This window comes from Cavia porcellus, unplaced genomic scaffold (assembly GCF_034190915.1).
Source record: "Cavia porcellus strain 051 isolate PalLab524CR breed Dunkin Hartley unplaced genomic scaffold, mCavPor4.1 scaffold_11, whole genome shotgun sequence".
Lineage (NCBI taxonomy): Eukaryota > Metazoa > Chordata > Mammalia > Rodentia > Caviidae > Cavia > Cavia porcellus.
The window spans coordinates 65,604,409-65,631,235 of NW_026947494.1; the positions used below are offsets into that span (position 1 = coordinate 65,604,409).

Genomic DNA, 26,827 nt, shown 5'->3' on the forward strand with positions numbered 1-26,827 from the left:
GAGAGGGAGAGAAAGATATAAGGATCAAAAGTGATCAAGGTATTTTAAATATACATACCAATTCCTGAAAACAAATGTAACTATTATGTATGGCAAACATGTACTTATACTTTAAAAAAACATACAGACTTCTGAAAGATAACACAGAAGAAAATCTAAATAAATTTGGATATGGCAACTTTTAGATGTAACACCAAAGGGACAAAATGTGAAAATATAATTGACAAGCTTATGAAAATTGAAAAAGATCAAGAGAATTGGGTCTGTGGATGTAGCTCAATGGCATAATACTTGCCTAGCAAGCAGGAAACTTTGAGTTCAATCCTTAGTACCACAAAGAGAGGGTAGAGGTGGGTGAGAAAACAATCACAGGTAGGAGAAGGATGAAACAAACATTCAGTCCATCACAGCTCCACATCACAGTAATATGTTGGCAGTATGTCTCTAATACTGGACAGATGTTTGCAACAAGATCTAAATGCAGAGCCTGTTAGCAGTATCATAACCACTCAGACAAATCAGCTATTCAATATGGGAAGAACATATGATAAATTCACTAGAAACAAAATCTTTATGTTTAATGAAACTTGTTTCTTTTTAAGTGGTTTCCTTGTTTGTTTCTTCTGTGGTAATAGGGACTGGCTGCAGGGCCTCAAACATGCTAGGCAAGTACTAGGTAAGTTATATCTCCAGTCTTTTATCATTTTAATTTGAAACAGAGTCTTACTAAATTGCCCAGGATGGCCTCAAACTTGTGATCTTCCTGCCTCAGCATCCAGAGTAACAATGTCTAAAAGTTTAACAGAATGTTAATGTAATTTTTCCATTTTCTTAAAAATAAAAAAGAAGACTCCTTCTCCAACTGTCAGCTACATGTAAAACAATACAAGCTTTGTAAACTAATATGCAGAAAATTTTTCTTTCCCTTTCTGAGGAAAAGGTTATGCTGCTCACTTTACATGTTTTATACCACAACACAGCAAGCACTACACCACACAGATGAAAGTGTGGGGCTGAAGACCACTGTACAGTGACTCTGCCCCAAAGCATCACCACTATGGAAACACCTGTGCACTGTAACTTTATGCTGAGCCTCCACAAGAATTCAGTGTTCAATTGCCCACAATATTTCTCATTTCTTTTGACTATATTCTCAGCTCTAGTATACGCGAAACATGCTTTCTGAATGCAGCTCTTTCCAAACTTTGTAACTGAGAAATCTGGAGGATCTACATAACATATTTTGCGTTTTCGAATTCTGCCCCCCAAAAAACATATCACCTTAGCACATGCAGAACTTAAGGTTAAGGGTTCCAAGACATTAAAAACAAGGCTTCTAATATCTGAAAGTTAATCTTGTGATGGAAAATAAAGTATTGCTTTTTTGTTATGCTGAATGCATTTGGCTGTCCTCAATCAATCATAAAACAAAATTAAAAACATCCTAAGTAGAACTAATTATGATTATATATATGTTTATTTTTTCCTTAATCCCCAAAATACAGAGATTATATTAGAGACAAAAAAGTAAATGTGTGCTGAGTTGAAATTAAGAAAAAGCTAATTTTTCTTTAGGGCATAAAAAATGAGATAAAACAGAGATTTTACAACATTTACAAAAATTCTAGGAGAAAGTGCATAGAATAGTGAAGGTTTTTTAAACCCCCAGATAACTCCAGTACTTGAGAGAGAAAGAGAGAGTGAGACAGAGAAACAGCAACAGACAGAGACAGAGAGAGAAACAGACAGAGTATTTCTATTCCAAATAAACTTAGAGAAGGAAACTGGAACTTTGAGGGACATTAATTTTAAAATGAGCAAAACCCAAAATATATGAGTTACAAAAACTCTATAAAAACATAAACTTTATAAAGGAAGCATTTAATTTTCACTAATTCTAAAATATTCATGTATCTAAATTAATGGATATATTCAAGTCCGTAGAAATAGTTACAAAATAATGGAAGATGTTATGGTTTGTTTAAATGTCTCTCCAAAACCTCATGCAGCCATGCAGGTGACAGAATCTAGCCTTTATGATTGGTTCATTGTCTAGTGCTGGGATTGGCATGTGAATGCTGCACCAGACCAGGGGCAGGTCGCTGGCACACAATGTAAGGGAGAGAAGGAGGCATGCTTTTCCTTTTTTACCCCATTCACTCTTGTGACATGAGGCTGCCATGAACAGTTGCCCCTTACTCACACCACCCTGCCTTGGGTCCAGTGGAATATGGACTGAAACCTCCAAAAACTGTAAGCTAACTAAACTTTTTCTTCCTTCATTTTGGGTGTAGAGTATTTTGTTCCAGCAACAAGAGAAAAGTAATCAAGACAAAGATAACAGCAGGAGACAAAGCTAAGAGTTAGAACTGGCTGTCTTTGGAAAGCATTAAGTGAAATAGGGAACGCACACAAAACAGAAGCCAGCAAGCATACTGTAGCAGAGGAAAACATGTTCACATAAAGATATGTGGCCTGGGCAGCCAAGCTCACAGCTCCATGATGTGCAGAATAAGGAAGTGAATTCTGTGACTGCCAAACAAAGAGCAGGAGACACCGAGAGTGAGGGGGTTATATATATGGGTGTGAGCATGTGAAAGGAGGGACAAGAAAATCTGAACAACTTTGCAGATGTCTCAATTATCTAACTAATGTACTTTAGGATAAAGCTTAAAAGTCATCTCAGAAATAATCTTTTATTAGAACAGCACTGAGAAGTTAACAGGGCTAGGAATTTAGTGCAGTGGCATAAGCACTCTGACAAGCACGAGGTTGCGAATTTAATCCCTAGTACAAAAATATGCAAAATAAACCGAACACAATGGCTAAAATAAACAGTGATAGCATCATTGAAAATTGGTGAGGATGTAGAGAAATCAAGTCCCCACTCATTTGTTTTAAAGAGGATAACCATGGTTGTTGTGGTCTGAATTGTATTTCCTGGAAAATCTTTTACTGAAGCCCTAAGCCCCTGCATCTCTGTGCTGGTATTTGGAGACAGAACCTTTAAAGAGGTGATTAAGTTAAAATGAGGCTTTTAAGTACATGTGTGCAGTACACAATGATTACATTCACTTCGAACAGGTGGTCATGTTATGTGTTTCCCTTTCCACTTGTACCTCTTGATCTCCTTCCCATTTGCAGAAGATTTAGCTCCCTACTATTTGTAATTCGAGCTTCTTGGGTAAGAGAAACCATGCAATATTTAAGTTTGTGTGAGACTGTTAATGTGGGACCTGGTCCGATCTAAGCAGTCTCCTTGCATAAGAGGAGATCAGGCTAGAAATTTAGCTCAGCAGCCAAAGTGCTTGCCTGGTAAGCATGAGTCCTAAGTTCAATCTCTTCTACCAAAAAAAAAAAAAAAAAAAAAAAAAAAAAGACTAGATAAGCACATGCAGAGATGCTGACAATGCATCCAATGTGAGGAAATGTCATGTGAGGATTCACACAGGGGCTAGCTTAAGCAAAGGTCAGGGCCTCTCAAGAGAAACCAAACAGCCAACACCTTGATCTTGGCTGTCCAAACCTCATAGCTGTGAAGAAAAAACATCAGCCCCTCAGGAATCTGTTACAGCAGATACACCAAACAAAAATAACAACACAACCATTTTGGAAGTATTTTGTAAAACCAAAACGTATCTATTCCGTTACTGTCAAATCCTATTCAATACTAATTCAGCATAAAAGCATAGCTCCATAAAAGACAACTGTCCAAGAATATTCATAACAAATATATTACAATAAGCAAAAAAAAAAAGCCCAGCTATGCTCTGGTATAAGAAAGGATCAACTACTGGGTGTAGTAGCACAATGGGCATATGCCTATAATCCCAGCATTGGGGAGGCTGAGGCAGGAGGATCACTGCAAGTTCCAGGCCAGCCTGGACTACTAAGCAAGTTCAAAGCCAGCCTGAAATACACAGCAAAATCTTGTCGCAAAAAAATAAGTACTTCCTGTCTTCAAGATAATACGTAATTTATCAATTAGTGATCTCTTAATATTTTTTAAAAATTCTGTATTTTTCTATCCTTATATTCCATTTTGCTTTTTTTCTCTTAATAAAAATAGATAAATAAATAAATAGAATTCATCCAATGGAATATTGTTCAGAAAAATAATACTGAAAATACTTAAAAATATTCAAAATGAAAAAATATGACATGAAATCAATTTCTAATACATTATGTTGAGTAAAGATTTATCAAAAAGAATGATTATGATCTAATACTAAAATTCTACAATGAACTAGACTAGTTTTTGTACGAGTTAAGTGTATTCCATGATCATATTCATTTGTCTGCAAGGTCTGGATTGCTTGAGCAAAGTCCTAGCAACCTGGAATAGGAGACAAGCATATGGGAATAATCCTTACAAGTTTAAAAAAGAAACAAAAGACATTTACAAGTTTACTTGTCATTCATTTAAATTTCAAAGGGTAGAAAAAGAGACGTTTTCCTCCTTTCCCCACATAAGACCAGATATACTGGCAGAAAAATTCTCTCCCTCCATCCCTCCTTGCAAATGCTAGCCCAAGTGAGCCCAGACAAAAACTCAGGAGGACTCCATTCCTGTACCACAGCCCTCTCCCTTACATGCAGGTGATAGAGACCCATAAAATACCACCTCAAGGGAGAACGGGAGGGTAGGGAAGTTATGCTATGATGAACTCTAAGTAGCTTAAGTCTTCCCTCATTTTGCTTTTGTGTATGCACAGGGAGACTGTATGTACAGCACATGTATGTTAAATGGGTATGAAAGTAGGGAAACATCTCAGATTTTTTCAGATTTGGAACTCAACATTATAGAGAGGGGGAAAAAGACATTATTCACCTCGGAGAGCCATGAGTACAGAGATTAATTGGGAAGGATAATGGTAATATTCCATATCATAAGCTTGTTACTAACATATATACAACTATTAACATGCTAAGATTGGTGCATTTCACTGTGAAAAGTTTAATCAGCAAAAGGAAAAATCAAACAAATAGGAACTTCAATGATATGCACTTGGAAATGTTAAAAGGACAAGGTGTACTGATGCACTGGTGTCTGCATGTAATTTGAAATGCATGGAAACTTCAGACAGATTGATTTATGAATCCAGGAATGTATTCATTTCTCCATGTTTGAAGGCCAGTCTTGCCAGAGATGGCCTTCTTGGCTGGCAATTTTCCTTCTCCCACCACCTCAAATATACTCCTCTCCATTGCCTTCTTGACCTGATGGCTTCTGATAAGAAACCAGCTGTTAATTCTTAATCTGGAGACCAGGCTTTGTAAGTCTCTTAGGCTCTGTTCATTTCACCTTACTGATACTTACTATGTGGTCTCAGACTAGATAATCTTAACTGAACTTCCTCTAAGTTCATCAGTCAATTTTCTGCCTGTTCGAATCTGTTGCTGATATTGAAATTTTTAATTCCAGAATTTCTATGTGTTCCTTTGCATAATTTCTGTCTCTTTGCTAATAATCTTTATTTGGAGAGACATTGTTCCAGTTTTGTTTAGTCTCAGCATATTTAAGATAGTTAAAAATTTTTACTAGAAAATCCAACATCTGGGTCTTCTTAGGTATCATTTCCTTTTTCCTGTAATGGACCAAATTTTCTTTACATGCCTACTTTCTTTGTAGAAGACAAGGCATTTTAATAAACAGTATAACACAGTAACTCTGTAACTTATATTCTATACTTTAACCAGGGTTTTTTGCTATTACTTGTGAGTTTTACTTATTGCTTACTTAGAAACACTGTTTTGGTGGCAATCCACTAGAATCTCCTCCTGTTTCTCAGGAACTATCTCTCTCAAAAAATACTTTTAACCTCTATTGTTCCTTAGAATTCATTCTTTGAGTTTGGAGAACACAAACTTGGCACATCTGACATCTAGCAGGTTTGAAGTTACATTTTTTTCACCTGTATTACATGCATATACATTCATGAAAAGCTAAAACTGAAAACAGCTAATTCAGGTATGAGGAAAGACAGGACAGGAAAATGGTTTTTATAACACTGACAGTATTATTTGACTTTTAAAAACAATGTGTATGTTACTTGGATAAAATTATTTTTTAACAGGAAACTTCATAAATTATGAATAACAAATATAATAAAGAATCTTTCAATGATATGCTTCATAACCAATGGGACAGATGCAGTTTCTATCAGCTCATGGTCCCTGGTTATAATTAAACTATATACGGAACCCTTTGTCAAGTGGAGCCTATGGGGGTATATGATACATTTTATTTGTATTGTAAAGCATGGATTCCACCACAGCTGTTCAGTATTTCATTCTTTAAAAATTCCTCAAACAGTAAAATCTAGTAAGAGTTCCTTAATAACATATAATACAAAATTGTTTCACCAAAAAAAGAAAAACAAAACTGTAAAGAAATTAAGACACAGTCAGTCCTTTAGGATAAGGGCAGGAGCAGGCTGGGGGTGGACACCAGTAATCGCAGCACTTTGGTGGCCAGCCTGGAATAAACATTCAAGGTCATCCTGCACTACATGTGAGACTCAGTCTTTTTAAAAAAGCACGTTAGGGCAGCACACTGGTGTCCAGTTTATGAAGCACTTGCACCAAGTACCTTTGAATTTAACAAAAACTATACATAGGTGTTATAGCCTAGTTGTAACCATTGCGCCTCTTTCTTGTTCTGTATGTGCAGCACCCACCCTCCCTATAGGTTAGGTAAGTATCCATTTCCTGTAAAAACCTTAAGCTTCAGTCTCTTGTAAACCACCTCCCCCCCACCTCCTTCCGCCTATCTGTAATAAAATGTGCTGTTCCTTGAGAAACGTTTAACTACAAGGAAACTACAGGATGTCTTTCTAATCTAAACTTGCTTGTTTGGAGGGAAACTTGCTTGTTTGCAGGCTGTGCTTTCCCCCAGAGGATGTTTGCCTAATCTAAACTTGCTTGTTAGCCCAACCTTTACCTTTCTTGTTCTTCCCAAGAAATGTAATCTTCCTGTTCGGTAGTGAGCCACAAACCCAGCCCAGCTCCTTGCATTGTGAGAACAGCAGCTGTTTGTGGTTTTACAAGATAAAAACCCTGCCCTTTAGCTATTAGGTGCGGAAGTTTTTCATATTGGCTCCCCAGAGACTGCATCGCCAGGCCTGGCCTAAAATAAAGCCTTTGTTCCCTAAATTTTAATTTCTTGCTTCCTTGGATTTTATTCCGGGGTCTGAGCTATCACAATAGGAATTTTGCATTTTAATGCATTACTTTCTAGCTACCTCTGAAAAAATTTAAGACTTTAATGAAAATATTTTAAACAAGATTCTAAACTTAGAACTTTCTTCAGCATAAATAAGGGTTTATAACTGAAGTATACATATACTGTGAGACAAAGTAATCATTCTAAGTTTCAAAATTACATAGATATTGCCATCAGAATTCTATTACCTGGTTTCACATTCTTAAAAGTAACTGGAGAATATTTAGTTTTACATTCCAATTACCAGAAATATTTTTGATGATTCTAATCAAATTGTCATGTTCTAGAAAAATTTCAATTTTCAAGTGCTATTTTATCAAAAGTAAAAATATTTCTTTTCAGGCATCAATATCAACTTCACTGCAGTTTACAATTAATGCCACCAAACTGCTTTAGGTGTTTCTATTTCAAATTACTCTTAAAATGTATTTTGTGTTTTATAATGCTTTATTAAATTTATTATTTTTACAAAGGCAATGTTAGTGTTAAAGAATTACAGTTACGCTTCAAGTATTTTCCCACAATAGGCTTGAATGACAAATAAAACATTTATGTAATTTTACAACCTTGAAAATCATACAAACTTGACCTAGACTAAAAAACAATTGATATGGACTGCAAAGAGTAAGGTAAATTTAAGAAAATGAAAATGCAAATGTGCATTTTACCACTCTCTTGAATTTATTAACCTAAAAGGTTTAATTTCCATTTTCCTGCATCAGCTTTATTTATAAAATGTCTTGCCCTATAAATACACTGTTATTTTCTATAGTCAAGCACCCTCTTAACAAATCTTCTCATTAATATGTAAATTTAAAGTCAATCGGTCTTCTCACTGACAGCCCCATGAATTCCTAGTGCACTGGATAATGGGCTTTGACTTGGCATCCACTATTTATCATCAAAGATGTCAGAAAAATTATGGAAAAGGCAGAGCAACTGATAGGACTGCAGTCTATTTTGTCAACACTTAATTGTTCCTCAAATCATACATTTACATATAAACAGCTTAAATACTGATCTATAATGATGCAAATAAACTAAATTAAAATCTCTTCTTCCCTGAAGTTTGTTTGTATGCCATGTGTTCATTTGAGAAGTTACTGACAAAGGTATGTGAAACATCAGCTTATCTCAAGAAGTGTTTCTCCCAATTTCCAATTCCTCAAAAATAATTTTTTTTTTTACTCTCTAGAGTTCAAGTATATTACCATAAATGTTTTTCAAAATTCAGTGGGAAGGGTGATTCTTCTCTTTGGAAAGCAAATTTAATTATAGTTGTTAGCTAACTGCAATGAATGAGCACTAAGGACTGGGATCTCAAGTTAGTTTTAACAAGAACACAATAAGCAAACACACAAAAAGCTATTACAGAAAACAAAAAAAGTTTTAATTTAAGCATCACAATAGAATATAAATGAAAAGATGACAGCCTGGTCATCAGGTAGCTGTTTCTGGTTGTACCTTTTATAAGCACCACCTTTTCCTTTTAAATTAGGTTGACTGTTAAAAATCTATGTTTCAGTGTCTTCATCTACAAAATAGGCCTATTAATTATGGCTACCCTAGAAAAATACAATAAAGACATAAATAAAATAATATACAAGAAAGTACAAAAAAGTAAGTTGCTACATATAAAGTATTACAGTACTATTTTCACATTCTCAGTATTAGAGAAACTGATGTCAGTGTATTTGGTATGGCCAACTTTCTATTTTAAATCAATGTATTAATTTATTAATGTGATTTTTCCATATAGCCTTTGATTTACAGTAAAATGATATTTACATAACAATTATCTGAATGACTTTTAGAACCAAGAGAGAATGCTAGATAAGGAGGCATTTTTTGCTGATTCCATGAAAGTGTTGGTGGCAAAAGGATAAAAAAGGATGACACCAAGCACTTACTCTTTGAAGTACTGTTACATCTTTCTATTCTGTCTTTCTATTCTGTAATAATCTTAACCATAAGATGTCAAATGTAAACCACACAGCAGAAATGCCAAATACTCTCAATAGTTTCTTCCAGCTAAGTCCAAAGTGACTTTGTGAGTCAATCTGCCAATTTCTAATGTTACAACTACCACATAGAGTCCTGAAGAGCTGGAAGCAACAGGAGACATAGGCCAGAAAGCCTCAAAAAGTACAAAAGGCTGGACAGCCCACTTTGCAGTAAAACAAACACATTACAGAGAAACGCTACAGGGACTGGGGGAAAAGATGAAAACAAGGAGGTGGCCCACACGTTGATCATCTATCTGAACCTTAGTTTTATAAGATGCACTTGGACAAAGAGCCTAGTGTCAATCACGTGCCCTAATTCTCATCTACACTAAGGACTCAGTTTGGTTCTGAACAGAATATATCATTAAACATACAGACAGAGGCATTACCTTATTGTTCTGGGCTCAGTAAGACTCTTATTAACTTAATCAAAGAACAAGTCTTCCATGGATTGAAATCATCTGGTATCACCTTAAGTTAATAAATAAAATACAATGTTTTCTCTAAAGTAAAATTAATTCAAACTACCAGAATAACTGAAATTAAATGGTTGTCAATAATTATCTCTCAAGTGTGAACCAAGAGGTTAAGAAAAGGAAACTATTTTATAGTTTTATCATATACTTTTATAACCAAAAAAAAAACTGTGATCATAGTTTACTAGATTTTCCTTTTTTCCCTTCTTTTTTCTTTAAGCCAAGTAATCTTTCTCCAAGGAAATCATATACAACAGTATAAGAAGTCTAGCCACACAAGCACAGCTAAGCAGCACTGCCCCCTACCCTGTCACAGTGGCTATCCCTGTGGCAATGCTACACATAGCATCCAGAGGGCCAAGGTACAGAGGGAAATTACTGACTTAGCCTAATAATCACAGCATTTAGAACAGTGCCAAGGTCAGATGGCAAAGAGAATAAATGACTTTGCCTGATTCCAGTATGTTAGGAATAAGAACCAGATATTCTCTATATATGTAATATTCATGTTCATCATGTCGATATGTGAAAACACAAAAGCATTCCCAGCCCAATTTTTCCAACTATCTCTCAAAAGAATAAATGTATACCATAAAGTAGGTTTTAACTTTTCTTTTGTATATAATTTTATCTGTCTAAAATGAGGTGAAATAAAATTCAAGGAATAGAAAAGCAAAGTATAAAAACATTTTCATAATGTATTATCTAGTTTTAGAAGATACAGTAAATAAAGTATATTTTTAAGGTCTAGGGTCTATCTATTAACAAGGGAAAGGTCACTTATTTGTCTAAGCACAGTAAAATAAAACTTTTGGATGGTAACAATCATTACATATGCCAAAGTAAGCTATAAAATTACAGAAAAGGAAAAAATATCTGAGCAGCATTTTTCAGAAAAATTGGTTGAAATTAAAGTAGTAAGTTACAAGCAACAGAAATCTCCTTTCAAAAATAGCTTCAAAATAACAAGATATTTGCAACACAGATGGTAACCTAATTTACAAAAATCTGCCAATTTCTCAAATCTGCCAATTGCCCTCAAAATTGTACTTTGGTCGATTATAATAAAATTAACTTTGTAAAATTAAAGTACCCAAAGACATGGATTTTGATCAATTTAAAAGATTTACGTGATAAAAGATTTTGTACATTAATAATTCAAACTGCATATAAGCTTTCAGAATATAACCACTTGGTTAAAACTAAAATTGAGGGGGCTGACAATGCAGCTCAGTGGCAGAGTGTGTGCTAAGCATGTATGCAGCCCAAGGTTCAACAGCCAACACTTAATAAAGAAATAATGGAGATGAGATCAATAATACAATGTTTTGAGTAAATACAGTTTGAGTAGTTTTTAATGTCCACAAATACTAAATATAGAAAAACTGATAAAACATTTTAGAATTATTTACAAATTTGGTATCATAGCATATATTATAAACTTTTCAGTCTTATTTACATTTTTCTCTCACTTTAATATACTTCTAATTAACAAAAAAACCCACTCAAGGCCTGCTTGTTAAACCACCTCAACATAATAGGGTTTCTTCCCAATATTATATTTCTTAATTGATTCTTCAAATCTATAATACTCATAATCTGTATTACATTTTACAAAGGAAAGTCATCCAAGGATAAGGTGGATATGCCATCTCATGATATTTAAAAATTTCTTTAACTAAGTTTAAAATTTACATTCATCCTTAAATACACATACTGATTTACCTCTATTATAAACTATGTAATAAAATTAATGTTTCTCAATTCATATATAATAAGGAGTAAGGCATGCTTCTAATGTTGATCTGAAGAAATTCACTTTATGATATGTGTAATTATTAATTTTACTAAAATGTTACTAGTTCAAATGAAAAAATGAAACTTTTAGAAATATAAACTAGGAAAAATTAGCAAGTAAAACAGTATTTATGTAAGCAATAAATTAATTATCTAAGAAAGTCACATTACAGACTCACATTACCCATTTCCAAATGAGTCTGGAATAGCTGGGGCTCAAACTATGAAAGTAGTATCCCTTCTGGAAAAAAAAAAATTATGGCTTGGCAGTGTCACTGCAAACACTATATATGTAATTGTTCCTAACAAGGGCATCTTGCTTAGTGTCATACTAAAAGTTTACATATTATGCTATTAAATGTGTATCAATCAATGCCAATACAAAGGAAAGATATTGGATTTTTTTTATATTGGTTTCTTGCTTTTGGAAAAGAACACACTGCTTGATAAATAGGCAAATTTCTGTATTTTATTACTTTACATTTTTATTCATATTTTATAAGTTATCTATTCTCTTAGTATGCCCTATGATTAAAAGATGATTTGGCACTTACCTCTTCCCAAGGGCTGACAAACTGTGTACGAGCATATCGCGTTAGCATATGGATTATGACCACCTGCCCCCACTCTTCCACATCAACTAGTAAATTACATAGCTTGCGGTAATTCTTGTGAATTAGATCTATTCTATCAGGGCACACTTCTTCAAAAGCCATCACGACACTACCAGCTACCAGCTAAAAAAGAAAGAAATAGCAACTCATTAAAAAAAGTTTTCCACCTAAGTTACAATAATGTAATCAGTGTTATAACAATAAAGTATTGCTTCATTCAATTAAAGTGAATGCTCATTTGAATGACAAGTCTTAAAGTATAGGTTCCACTCTCTTAAAAAATAATTTTAATATTTGTAATCTTCATTTTAGTGTCTAAAATTTCCCTAATGACTTCAAATAAGTAATTAATAGAAATCTAACTCACTGAAATGGTACTTTTTTGAAAAATACTGGATACAATGATATTTATATTTTGAGTGTTTTCCTCCTACTTGGCTGACACTTCCTTTATTAATATGCAACCAACAATATGATTGAAAGAAAATATCTCAATATAAATGTGTAAATATTAAAATACCTCTAGTTATTCCATCGAGAAAATGAATACTTTCTATACAAATGTATCCTGATTTTTATTTCATTAAATTCCAATAAACTGTTTATACATGGATTATTAATCATTCACATTTTTAATGAATGATTTTTAGCTAACCTAAATTGTAATCCAAAGATTCATTTCTTAGTTGCTAACAACATACAGAATAACAAAGATCATACCTGTATCAATTTAAAGTAAAAAGGGTAATACTTTCACAGTGAACTTTTAAAAATAAATTAGAAACTCGTGTTTTCAGAACAAAAATACTTACAAACCTTATATATTTCAACCTAATTTTACCAACATAATTTATTTACAGAGAAAACACTCTAGGTGAAATTTTAATAAATCATTATTTCTTTTATAATAATGTGTATAAGCTGGAACAATATATTATTTTAAAAAGACAACTCCTCCCAAGATCAATTAATGAATCATAAATGCTGATTTTTGAACTTTCATACTTTTATAAGCCTTAGGTGAAACCAAAACACCTTTCATATGAAGATAAAATTAAGAAGAATGTATAATACACGAATACTTCTATGTATGTACCACTGGTGTATATGTAGTTAGCCAACAAAAAAACACGGTTCTGAAAAACAAATTATTATCAGATTCTTTCTGAACACTAGGGAATCTTCATTTTAGTGTCTATAAAATTTCCCAGATGACTTAAAATAAGCAATTAAATAGAAATATAACATACTGAAATGGGACTTTTGAAAAATATTAAGACACAATGATACTCATATTTTGAGTGTTTTCCCCCTACTTGGCTGACACTTAGTTTATTAATATGCAACCAACAATACAATTGAAAGAAAACAGCTCAGAATATAGACTTGCTATTATGCTAAACAATTTTCAAGTCCTGTGGGGATTTTATGAATTACCAATCAGTATAAACGTGAAGCCGCATTTATTGACTCTAGCCCTGCCCATGTACTGGTGCCTGCTGGTACCAGCATGTAACGCAGCTCAATCAAAAAAGCAAAGAATTGATTATTTATGTGAACTAAATAGAAATGTATTATATGTATAATTTTCTATTTGCTATTGATATGGGAAAGAAGTTAAATATATGTTTTCAACTTGACATATTCATGTCTTCTGCATAAATTACTTTTCAGAAATTATTCTGTGATAATCACATTTCTATAATATTAAAATTAGAACAATTTAACAACTCTAAAAACATCTAGCTTTACAATATAAGACCACAGAATAATTTATAATTTGTGAGGTGTAAACATTTCAATATGCTTTATACATAAACCAGTATTACAATCAAGTAGCAAAAGATGTTAAAGATAAAAATAGACCATCCCTTAAAATAATCTATGAAATTTAACTTAACATTTTTAATTTTTTAAATGCTATATATCACTAAATTATGGTGTATAAACCTAGAAATTCTTTTTCTCCTAATGTGTTTAGACACCAAACAACTGAATGGAAAATCAGTTATCATATAGCATTAAATTTATTAAACCAAGAGCTGTAAGTATAGAATGATCGCACAGCACTAACACATTCTCAAGTACTTAAGTACTAAAAGAAAACATATGCAAATACAATTAAGGCTTAAAGAAATATTAAAATAAGTATAAAGAATGTAAAGAGAGTACACCTATGAAAGAAAACTGATCATTTTGGATACTTACTTTATTGTATAGTTTTAATAATCTGACACCTAGGCTAAACGCTTGCAGACAATTTTGTCAAAATTGACAATTTTGGTCTATTAAATGTTCAATATTCTATAAAACATTCAGAATTAAAATAAAATGATTTACTCAGATTTTAAATCCAAAAATATTGGTTTCCAAAAACAGACAGTTAATTTCCATCTTACTGTGTCAATAGTAGCTTTTTATAAGAGGAAAAATAAATCATTCCAACAAAACTAGCAATGAGCTCATCAAATTCAAATGCAGTTTTCCATTTATGTATTTTTTATATTAAAGCAATAAACATGGTTCATTTATCTCCCCTTGGTTGCCACGTTTTTCTGTGCTGTTGCTATGAACTTCAGCCATTAGCTGTGCTCCAAGGTAAACTATATGAACCATCAACAAGAGTGACATCCCATCTAGGGGGTTCATATTTTCTCCAGATTATCTAAGCTAGTTGACAAGCTGGTAATGAAAAAAATTACCCTAAGCAAATGGTTCCTCTAATAAGAATAAATTTTCTATAAAATTATGAAGGGTACAAAACGTTTCCTTGCATCTATTTTGTCATGAATTCTAATTAACAATGTAAAAACTTGAGAGTGCTGGGTCATCACAAGAAGTGCATCAAGGTTTGATTGATAATATGGTATAAGTTGGCCAATGCTGCCAAGATTTTCTTTCCTTAAATTAATGGTTATCCAACCTGTCCTAATCATACAGCCCAAATGATATCCCCTTCTTATTTCAATTTTGAGGCATGGAAAATAGGAAAGATCAGTCATTTATCTTCTAATAGCTGGATAATAGATCTATCACAATAAAACATCTGCACAAACTCAGGAGTGTTTCTTTTCCTGAAACAGTGAAGCTTTTACCAACATAAAATCAATAACTTATAAAATTGTGTCTTACCCCCATGATTTATCTCTGAACTACCAATCTATTCATTATATACAATTTTCTAACTAAATTTAAGGAGAGGAAGCTTTATTTCATCCAACTTTATAAACAACTCAGTTTTCAGTATGCACTAGCTAGCTTCTTGGAAGTTCTATTTTTCAGAAGAAATTTAAAGGCCAATAAAGATTTATTTGAAATTAACCTCAAAAGACAAGCAAATAAACACTGCGTTTGAGGTATTCTAAGTAAGAAATGTCCCCTTCAATCTTTAATTGTCCAGCAAATATGGATTGATTGATTGCCCTTTTGAGACAAGGTCTCGCAATGCAGTTCTGGCTGGGCCTTGGGCTCACTTTATGGCCCAGGCTGGTCTTGAACTTGCAATGATCCTCCTGCCTCACCCTCCCAAGTGCTGGGATTACAGTAGTGGGCACCACCATACCTGGTTTGTATTTATTTTAAAGGAAAATACAGTGTAATATATTTAAAACACTAATTCATCAGTGAACACAAGGAAAGGTCTGTAGAAAAGTAAAAAAGTATTTAGAATATATCAAATAGAGAATGCAGAAAATAGTGTAAATCTAATAGCATACCATAAAAATTAAAATTATAAGCAAAAATAGAATTATACAAACAAAACTTGTAACAGTTGATTGGAATGACAAAATATAAAATGTTTATTTTTAATTTCATTGGCTAAAACTGTAAGGATTTTATAGGATTTTATAGATACTGGAACAGGGATTTAGAGGTTGGGACAGCAGATGCCCACTGGGCAATTTAAAGGGGTGAAGGGAGAATTGGTATCTCCACCTTCATGTCATGTCTCCTTTATCACCTTAAAACTTTGTGTCAGATTCCTGCTAAGCTCTGCAGATAGGAGTATATGGCTAAAAACTGGACATAGGAGGTTTATTTGCCTTAAATTTATCTAACTTATCTCATCACCCTTCAAAATTGAGGTAAGATTTATAAGGACATCTAATTGCCAGTTTTTACAACATCCTTTTCCAGACCTCTGGACTGATGCATAGAAGTCTGCAGTTACTGTTCTAAACCAGGGGTCACCTCCAACTCCAGAAAGAAGCAGAACCTTACAGACCACCTCATTTTGAGGTCAGTGGCCCTCTCCTGCCCCAAAGCAGAAGTAGTCACCCCAGGGCAACTGAACTGGGTCCTCAAGCCACAAGGACTCCTCTGGAGAAGCCTTGCAGAATCAGTCCTGAGCTGATGTCAACTATACCACAGCCTGACCAAAGCTACCTAGTTTGCCAGCAATCAAGCAGCCCAGCCATCCAAACAGCAAACTCTTGCCTTTGTTTCTCTCTGCTATAAAAGCTCAATGCTTTTATCAGTCCCCAAAACACAGCTCGACCCTCTCTGCCTGCGTTTCCCAGCTTGGCCACACTGGTTAAAGTCCTTTCCAGGACTAATGTCCCTGTATGACATTTTGGGGCAGGGTGCTGAGCCCAGTCTATTGAGACCCCCAAAGTTGAGATTTTTCTCCCTGAAACTTCAGTAATAATACTGAAAAAGATTACAGGTAGATCAGAGAAGATTACAGAAAAGGAATATCTATAAAAGAAGGAAAACACTGACGACAGAATTTTGAGGAAAAAAAAGTACTAAAAAATAAGTGGAGGAAGAGGTGCCCCTTTAAAATCTGTGAGGTAACAGGAAGAAGAATTTAGATGGGTAAATTTAAGATCTTTCAAGATACATTTCAGAATAATCCAATATATATACCTCCCTGGGCATATTCCCCTGCCAAAAGACACTACAAAAAAGAATTCTTTGCTATTGTGAAAGGGTGTTCTTGTGTTCAGAATCTTGTAAGCTGCTGCAAAATGAAACCACCAACTCTATTTAGAGAAATGTACAGATGCAAGTAATTTAAGTAATGAAAACAGAAAATGAAAAAGCAATCCACCTAGGGAAAATTACCCACAAAATAAATCAAGGACAAAGGGTAACTGTATCACAATACACTTCAATGAATTAAATATTCTTAAAGAAGCATTTGAAAATGGAAAAAAATGAGCTGAATTGAAACTCAAAAATAGAACAGAAGTAAAATAAGTCAGGAAGAAATGAAATAGCAGTTGATTGAAATCAATAGAAGTTCAAAGTGGGGGGATTATCAGACATAAGGCTAAATTGTGAGATGCCCTGGGACAAAAATCATTGAATGAAAATTTAGTAAGGGGCATTAAAGAAAAGTAGAAAAAGAACTAGGTGAATGAAAATGAGATTAAAAAAATAAAGCATTTATAGAAACAGTAGTTGAAATATAAGACACACAAAAAAGATCCAACTTACATAAGATTTGAATCTCCAAAGAAAAAAGTAACAGTTGAATATTATTAATATCAAGATTATAATCTTAAAAAGTACCTGCCAAAAATAATACTTGTACCCTCCGAGGCATTCATTGTTTACCAGTAAAAAATTGACCCACATCAACTCACCTTGAAATATCTTACAAAACTGTTTTATTTCAAAGTCTCAGGGGCAATATCTTACTAAATGCAAACACAGCATAAGCTTCCTTGAGAATGAAACAAGGCAATGATGACCACTGCCCATCATCTCCACTACTACTGAATGCTAAACTGATAGAAAAAATCTGGACAATTACACAAGATAAGCCAGAGTCTGAGGAATTGGGGAAGGAAGTAACTATCTCAGTTTTGAGATCATTCTATTAAAAAAATGAGACTAAGACAATAAAAGCCATAAATTTAGATCCAAACTTATGAAAGCTTACTATACATAGCTACTTAGTATCTAGATGGTAGAATATGAGACAAATTCAACTGTAATTCCTAAGGGTACAAAAATGTATCTTGCTGGAAAGACATGCACACATACACAAAGGTTACACTCCTAGGCCTTCCAACCAATTCCTTGTCATCTATGGAACAGAAACCATGGTAAACTACATTAAAATGAGGGATCTATTTCTTGTAGATCCTACAAGTCTCCAGAGTACTTAACAAATGTTCTGTACATAAAAAGAAAACTCTGTATTTCTAAAATTATCATAACCAACTACATCACTACATCAATAAAGTAGCTTAACATCCATGTTAGCAGGAAGCATGCCTCTCATACAGAAGACAAAAGAATCAACTTTGTTATTCCTTTGTCTTCATTTATTGAGCTAATTGGATTATAGAAAAAAGACAACAAAAATTTCTGTTATAATCAAGAATAAAAGACAGCTGCTAAGTCTAGGAATGACAGTCCAAACACAAACTCTCTGAGATGAAAGGAGAGGTAGGTAGAAGACAGCAAGCCAACGTAAACAGAATTAAGTTGTATAATGTACATGATCCACTCCCCCTGGTGAATGTAAGGATTAGCTACTACAAAAAAGTACTAATAAGGGCCTGGGGATTTAGCTCAGGAGGCATAAGCACCTGCTTTGTAAGCACGCAGTTGTGAGTTTGATCCCCAGTACCGATAAAAAAAAAGTAATAATAAAAATAAAAACTTTAAAAAATACGGTACTAACAAAGACATACACTTTAAAATTATTAAAGGAGTTTAAACACTCACTGAAACATTCACTTAATGCCAAAAATCGTGGAGGAATAAGAAATAAAAAACACACCAGACATAGAAAAACAAGGAAAATGGCAGCTGAAACTTCTAGTATCTAACAATGAGTATGGATGAATCAGACAATCCAGTTAAAAGGCATACTCCCTTGGGGCTAGAGGTTTAACTCAGTGGCACAAGCACCTGCCTGGCAAGTGTAAGGTCATGAGTTTAATCCTTGGTATCAAAAAAAAAACATACTCTAAGACCGTATTAAATGATAAGAGGCAACAATACGTTATTCACAGGAGGCATACAACAAAATAAAAATTACAAACAGATTGAAGATCCTATATAATTTAAAAAACAAGCACAAGAAAGCTAGAAAGGCTGTGCTTATATCAGAGAAGACTTTAAAACAAGCGTTACTAGAGATAAAGAACATTTTATAACAAGAAAAATTTATAAATATATATGCAACAACAGTAGAGCTCCAATATAATATGTGAAGCAAGCAATGAATGGAGACTTCAATATCCCCTACTCTTGATAATGAACAGAATCATCAGCTATAAATAACATCAACATAGAAACAGTAGATTTGAACAATTCTGTAAAACAATTATACCTAAGACATCTGTGGAACACTCTGTTCAACAAAAGCAGAATACACATTCTTTCTAGTTGAACACTGAACATTCTCCAGATAGAAACCATATGCTAAACCACAGAACAATAGCTGGACAAGGCCAGTATTTACTATATTACTACCTTCCCTAGCTGCTGCACACAGGTATCACATATTCCCTGATGACAACACCCTACCATGAGCTAGAAGCCTCTTCATCAGTAGTTGCATGTCATAAAGTGGGCCCAGAAGCTCCAAAGACTTTCACAGACCCCACAGTTGAGGTCTGCTCTTAGACCTTAAGCTCATTCACTAGGCACAAAAAGAGAGGTGAAAAAAGGAGGAGGGGATTCCCAAAGATTAACCCTTTTTAATCAGAAAGATCCTACGAGCCAATAAAACTTGTACTGATGAAAATGATTTCCAAGTTTTTAACACATTTTTAAAGAACACATCCCTCTAGTTTGCTAGTATTTCTTACACAATTATTTATTCTCAAGTGACTTAGCCTTTGGAAAACCTAACAAATCATTTCTTTAAGTGAAAACTTCAATTTTAAAAGCTGTTAATTTAGCCACAGATTAGATAATGGATTTTCCTCCCATTTTGCTCTTTGTCAAAATCTGATGATGAAATATGTAACAAACCAAAATGCAATTAATTTAGCCACAGATTAGATAATAAGATTTTCTTCCCATTTTGCTCTTCATCAAAGTCTGATGATGAAATATGTAATAAACCAAAATGCAGTCCCTTCTCATGACATTGGAAATTTTATTCTTTAAATATTTTTAAAATAGACATGAGTTCTAGTAATATTGAAATCAATGGAAATAATTTTATCATCTATAATAGCAAATGATATGTAAATAAGGCACAATTTTACTGTACTTTACTGGCATAAAGATATTACTTACTGTGCTTTTATCTTTCAGAAGTTTTTCAATGACTTCAATTAACATTTCCTTCTGCTCTGGATCAAGACTAAAATATAAAAGGAAACGTCACACTATTTCTATTTAATTCTAACTTTGAATAATGCTCGTAATAGTACAAATGCTGAAAATTTTAAAAAGGAACGTGAGAAAGAATGATTTCAAGATAGAAACAAAACCAAATTTTAAGTAAAATGGGATGGTTTTCCTCAGAAGTATGTCCTACTCTTTTGCTATAAATTACACATATGAACTAAAACCAAATACCCTTGCCATTAAGAAAATATTTAAAAAACAATTTTGGAAAAATTCAAGAAAGAAATTCAAAGTATATAATCCACAAATTTCTTTTTCAAAGGGGAGATACGCTAGTATTTTTATGATAAATACATACTTACCAAAAACAAATATAGAGAATTTACAAGTAAAAATTTTATAACACACTAGTACACTAATGCATTGTGAAACCTGCCATCTAAAATCAACAAAAAATAAGAGGTAGTAAAAGGTCAAACCATTTGCTCTAGGAAATTAACAGAAGGTCTACACTGCTAACAGTGTGAGAGCAAGGCAGGGGAAGCACACACAGAGGCCAAAAACTAACCTGGAGCCTAACAACAGATGTGCTTTTAACCCACCAAATTTATGAAAAGAAAATATAATGAGTGAGAAGCATTAACACTTTGCCTGAAGTAAACCTAAGAATATGAGTTTAGACTTTTTACAAACATTATGCAAGGTTATTGTTAACCACTGTAATTACCTGAACATTACAACTTTTACATCTCTTTTGGCTTCCAAATTTCAACTCAAATTCCGTTTTTGAAAGCTTTAGTCCTCTCTTTCCATTTTATTTACATCTTTATTTTCTGATACACTTATAACATGATGGCCCCTGACCTATCAAGACATTATTAAAGTCTTTGTAAATACATATATAGTATGTGTTATTTATTCAATTACAGAATGCCTTTAATTATTTGGCATACAGTTGACATCTTATTTTATTTCATGATGTTATTCATAAGTACCCATCCTCTGATTTTACAGGTCTAATGCATGTAGTACAACACTGTGAATATTACACCAAACACACAAATGGTCTCAAACAAGCTTGTAAAATAAGTGGTATCAGAAAATAATACCAAACTGTGGTGATTTTACTTAGACAATGTTTTCCACAGTCACCAAAGAACTGTGTGATATTTGTTAAGATGTCATATGGATATAGGATGGCATTATATTTAAAAATCACTGTTTTAAAAATATTTAATGAAACAGCTCTGGAAAATAATCAAATGAAGAAAGAAGTAGTAGGAACAAAGACAGAAGAAAGAAAAAGAAAGGTGATACACGTAGGAGTACAGATCTTTGGTATATCAACAACACACCTACCTGTATAGTTTCTGTATTGCATGGGCTGCATTCTTCCTAACATATGGCGATAAGTCAGCAGAAGCTTCCTTAATAGCGAGCATCATGATAGGCACAATTATTGGCACTCTAATACTTGAGAGAACTCTCAGAGCACTTGCACGGATTAATTGGTTTGGGTCCTAAAAGTAGCACAAGAGTATTCATCAAAACTGCAAGTTTACAATGTTTCAAAGACATAAGTGCTTGTGGGATATAATACAACAATACCGTAAAAAAATTTCTTAATTTAAAATGCATAAACAGCATATGAAAATGAGTAAGGAAAGAGTGAATATGTATTTGTTAATGTTTTAAGGAAATGAATGGTCAAAATTCTAGTTGATAGTTTATTATTAAGTGGGCTAGGTTTTAGTGTTTCACAATAAAACGCTACACATCATAAAAGTTATCTTTAAAATGTCTTATGTCACCTCTGCATATTTTCCACAGTTAGCTAGTATAACGATGCATGGTTCTTTAGTGTAATTTTGATTTGTTTTTTTTTTTGGTACGGGGGATCGAACTCACGACTGCGCGCTTGCAAGGCAGGTGTTTATGCCGCTGAGCTAAATCCCCAGCCCTAAGACTAATAATTTTACTGGACATAAAGAAACATAGGAACTGCAACTTATTTGGCAAGGTTCCTCTCGGCTATATAAATTAATTTCTAAGGGTACTGAAGAGGCACTGTGGGAAGTCTTTTAACTCTCAAGACACTACTAGGCTATTTAGTGGATTACTGGTCCACTTCTTTACGTAACACACCCTTGACTATGCAGAAACTGTGTAGCTATATGACTGGTTGCTTCATCATTTACCTTTAGGGCTCGCTGAAAAGTGCTTATGGATAGCAGTGCCAGGTCCTGCTGTTCCTCTGCATAGCGGACCAGGTAAACATACACCAACTTCTTGATCTTTAAAAAAAAAAAAAAAAAAAAAAAATTTACTCATAACCAACAGAAAAACTTTCTATACCAAAATCCGTCAATTATCCTCAAGTAAGTGAACCTGGACATAGTTCAGATTTTCAAATAAAAATAGTATTTTGTGGGGTAATGAATAACAATAGCAAATGCCTGTGAAGTTAGCATTTTAATAATCCAATCCATTAGAGCAATATCCTTAGTGCCCCCTTCCTCTCAAAGGAAATTTCTTTAAATCCTTGAGCAAAACTCATATGAGTTTTAAAATACTAGCTGGTAACAGAAATATTTCAAAATCAAAGATACAAGTAAGAGAAAAAAACAGAGGTTCTGTCCAGTAACTAGTTTTTTTTTTTTTTTTTGGGGGGGGGGTTTCCTCATCTCTTCAGCAGCTACTTAACCCCAGATCTTTTCAGAGCAGTAATCTCAAGTAACACACTACATAGTATAACATGTGACTATAACATCAATTTAATGTAATAAAATTTCCAAGACTGGACATGTGTTCTGCAAAAAGATTCTAAGGGCAATTTAACCACTAAGTTTAAAAACAAAACTATGAACAGATAAAAACAAGTAAAAATTTGAATCTGAGTTAAAATGCATGAATTGCTTCCTTCTGGTGCTGTTCACAGTACACATCTCTTTTCAAACATCCTCAGAGTCCACTGCCTGGTAATTTTTCTTAGACATCAGCACAGCACATTCCTAAAAGCTTAAGGAATATTGAAACAACGTAAGAAATACAGGGAAATAGTTAGAATTGGTGCAAGAAAGGAAAAATAGTGTCATACTAACAAATCTGAATTGCTTTTTTTACAAAAAACCATAATGGTCTTTCTTCTTTTACACTCCAAGAACTCATTTTTCTTTTTCCAAGAATGTTAAACACCCATTCTATAACCCAAACCCCTAGTTTCTGTTGATAAAGCATAGCAATACCTTCAGTCTTCTAAAATTCATCCTAATTTCTCATTTACTCAGGATTTCTTTTCAGTATGGCACGCCAAACCACAAATGAAGTTCCAGCCAAACAAACTAGTTAAGATCCCATTCCAGATGAGGTGCTTCCACTGAATCAACAGATTCTTGATTGATTAAAACTACATATCTTTTCCAAATGTACTGTTCACTGAACAGTTACAAGAGTAGTCAATTGAGTGACTACTCTTGAGGGATTTTTTTTTTAATTTCTAAGCAAAAGGCAAAACTACCTTCACCTATAAAAGTTTTCAGCACATGAGGTTCAACCTTTCAATAATACTTTATAAAGATAACTGCAGAGTTTAATTTCCAACCTATTCTTCCACTATTAAAATTTTATAAACAGAAGTAAAAACTTAATAAGCATAACTTCTACATCAAAATTATTAATATACACAACTACTTTAAGTTGATAATAATCCAGTTATCTATATTATATGAATATGATTATAGGTGAAACTAATTGAAAGAAAGGAGAAGGGAGGGGCTGCGGAGAGAACAAAGTGAGAGAGAGAAGGAATTTTCAAATAGTCTTCAGTGTAGAAAAGTTCTATGAAATAAGCGAAGTCTAAAGCCCTTGACCCAGTACTGAATATATTTTATAATCTGTTTCAAACTTCTTTTTTACTCAAACAGAAATAAGCCCCAAAGATAACTTGCACTGTTTGTCTCAAACTCCATTCAGGTTATCCCCATAAAGTATCCCTTTCACCATAAACTGCACTTACCAAAACCTACCATAAGACTAAAAACTAATTAAATGTCAATTAATATGAGTGGTAAAATAGATTAGAAAATATCCATATAACATAATACTATGTAGTTACTAAAAAGTAAATCTGTATTTGACACTGAAAATATATCTTCATAAAAAATTTTAAAGTATACAGTATATATTGTATGATCTCACATCTATATTTTTAAAAAAAAAGATGGACATATACTTGTATATGCTATCCAGTCTAAGACACACTACAGGTTATAAAGTATTATTTGTGGATCATAAAAGAAAAAAAACAACAAAAATCCAACCAACAGTTATTATATCCCAACTGTAGAAACTTTAAAATAAAATACAACTTTCTTGAAGAGGATACAATACAGTAATAACAGCAAATACCATTATTACTGTTTTATGATGAAGACAGGAAAGCACAGAGAGGTTAAGTAACTTGACCAAGATCCTATCTATAAAATGAAACAGACAAGATTCAAACCAAATAGGCATAAAAGCTAAGACACCTTTTTAGTAAAATGTTAAGAAGGACTATCTCTGGGTTATTTTAACCAGTAACTTTTACTCTTAATACTTTTCTAACTTACTCAATTTTTATAAGGAATATTAATGAATTTGGTCATCAGATAAAACAACAAAGATATTTTCACTTCAAGGGTGACTCTCATCTTTCCAGATATCCTTCAATACAAAATAATAACATTTTCTCTGATTTTAATACTACTTTAAACTCATTTTAAAAACTTTTGAACTGACATTTTAAGTTCTAATATTCCCAGGAAAACAGCAGCTTTTTCAGAACCCTTGACAACACACAAGCACCATAACTGCTTTAAATCTGTTCAATAGATTAACAAAAACTCAACTCTAGATGAACAAGCTTTTTCAAGCCACCCAACCTGTGCCAGCCATCTAGTCCAAGAAAGCCAGTTAGGGACAAACTCACTTCAGCACACATCTCTAAATGTGCAGCAGCCTCACCAAGTCACCACGTAGCTATAGACAACCCTGACCCACTGCAGACCTGAAGTCCAACCTTCCCCAATCAGAGAAACCGCCTCTGAGCACAGATGTGCCTTGTTACATGAAGTAATAAAGTTGCTGTTTTATCTCAGATATGTGCTGCATGTGTCACCATCGCAACATAACCTATAGAAAAGTTCCAAGATTCGCCTACTGAAGGCCCCAAAATAGCTATCACCTATACTTTTCAATTGCTAACACTACAATTATCAAATTCAGGGAATTTAACAGCAACACAATGCTATTATCTAATAAATCCATATTTAAACCTATCAATACCTTATTTTTATAGAATTTTATCCTGATTTAGGATCTCAAGTAACATTTAAGCTTTCCTATCTTGCTAGTCTTCTTTAATCCAAAGAAGTACCTATATCTGGTTTTCCTTAAAGTACCTTTGTCATTATGGCCAGTACTGTATTAAAATTAATTAGAAAATGTAAAATATGAAAGAAAAACTTTGCTTGGGTCGTCTTTTGTTTTTCACCTCAATTCACTGTAACTGCCCAACTAGAATTTACTGAGCACATAAAATAAAGCCTGACACTATATTACTCATTTAATTCTCATATCTATCTACATGCAATAATCACCTTCATTCAGAAAAGAAGAGAGTAAGGCATAGAAGTTTATGTAATTTGCCCAGGGTCACAAAAAGAATTAGCAAGTAACAGAATTAGCAAGTAACAGAATGAGGATGCAACTTAGGAAGAGAAGATGTTCTTAACTATGTATGTTAAGATCTGAGGCCACTCCTCAGATCTTTCTATTAAGATAACCCAAACAAAAGAAGCAAATACCCTTCACCCAGGGGACCTGAAATCCTGTTATAAATGAAACCATCCAAGAATAAAATTTCTTGAACATATTAACTCTTACTTTCCAATGCAGGAGAATTTTTATTCTTTACTCATTATCTATCAGTTGGTAAAATAATCCTTCAAATAACTCAAAAACAAATTTATGTATGAAAAAGTATCCCTTTAAATGATCACAAATGATCTTACAAAAAAGTTTCCCAAATTATATTATACACTTTATAAGAAGAAAAATAAATGTTCAAAATGAAAGAGCCAAGATTCAAACTAAGTAGGCATAAAAGCTGAGGCATCTCAATACTCAATTAGCTCAGCAGCATAAGCACCTGCCTGGCAAGAACAAGGTCATGAGTTCAATCCCCGGGACCTAAAATAAAAATAAAAACAAAAACAACAACAACAAAAAAATTATACTCCATTATACTTAAGTCAAAATATAAACTTTTAGGGTCACAGTTTAAAAATTTCTCTTATTTGAGGATGTAAGACTCTGTCTTCAGCTAGATTTTAAAGCTTCTAAAAATACAACTGTAGAAAGCCATTTGCATTTGCTGGTGAGTTCATTCACAGCAGTTTTGAT

General features: G+C 33.3%; 1 protein-coding gene across 3 annotated transcripts in view; it reads right to left on the reverse strand.

The window, feature by feature from the left end:
* The window catches only part of Ap3b1 (adaptor related protein complex 3 subunit beta 1), a 259,442-nt gene that overhangs the window by 138,008 nt on the left and 94,607 nt on the right, over positions 1-26,827 (reverse strand). For all 3 annotated transcript variants that reach the window (XR_010050584.1, XM_063258393.1, XM_063258392.1), the window contains exons 4-7: positions 22,582-22,677; positions 21,743-21,903; positions 20,330-20,396; positions 12,059-12,241 (exon numbers count right to left, since the gene is read on the reverse strand). Coding sequence is in view for 2 of the 3 variants with exons in the window: in XM_063258393.1 (XP_063114463.1) it covers positions 12,059-12,241; positions 20,330-20,396; positions 21,743-21,903; positions 22,582-22,677 (507 nt within the window). In the remaining variant the exon portion in view is untranslated. The remainder of the gene's footprint in view (positions 1-12,058; positions 12,242-20,329; positions 20,397-21,742; positions 21,904-22,581; positions 22,678-26,827) is intronic.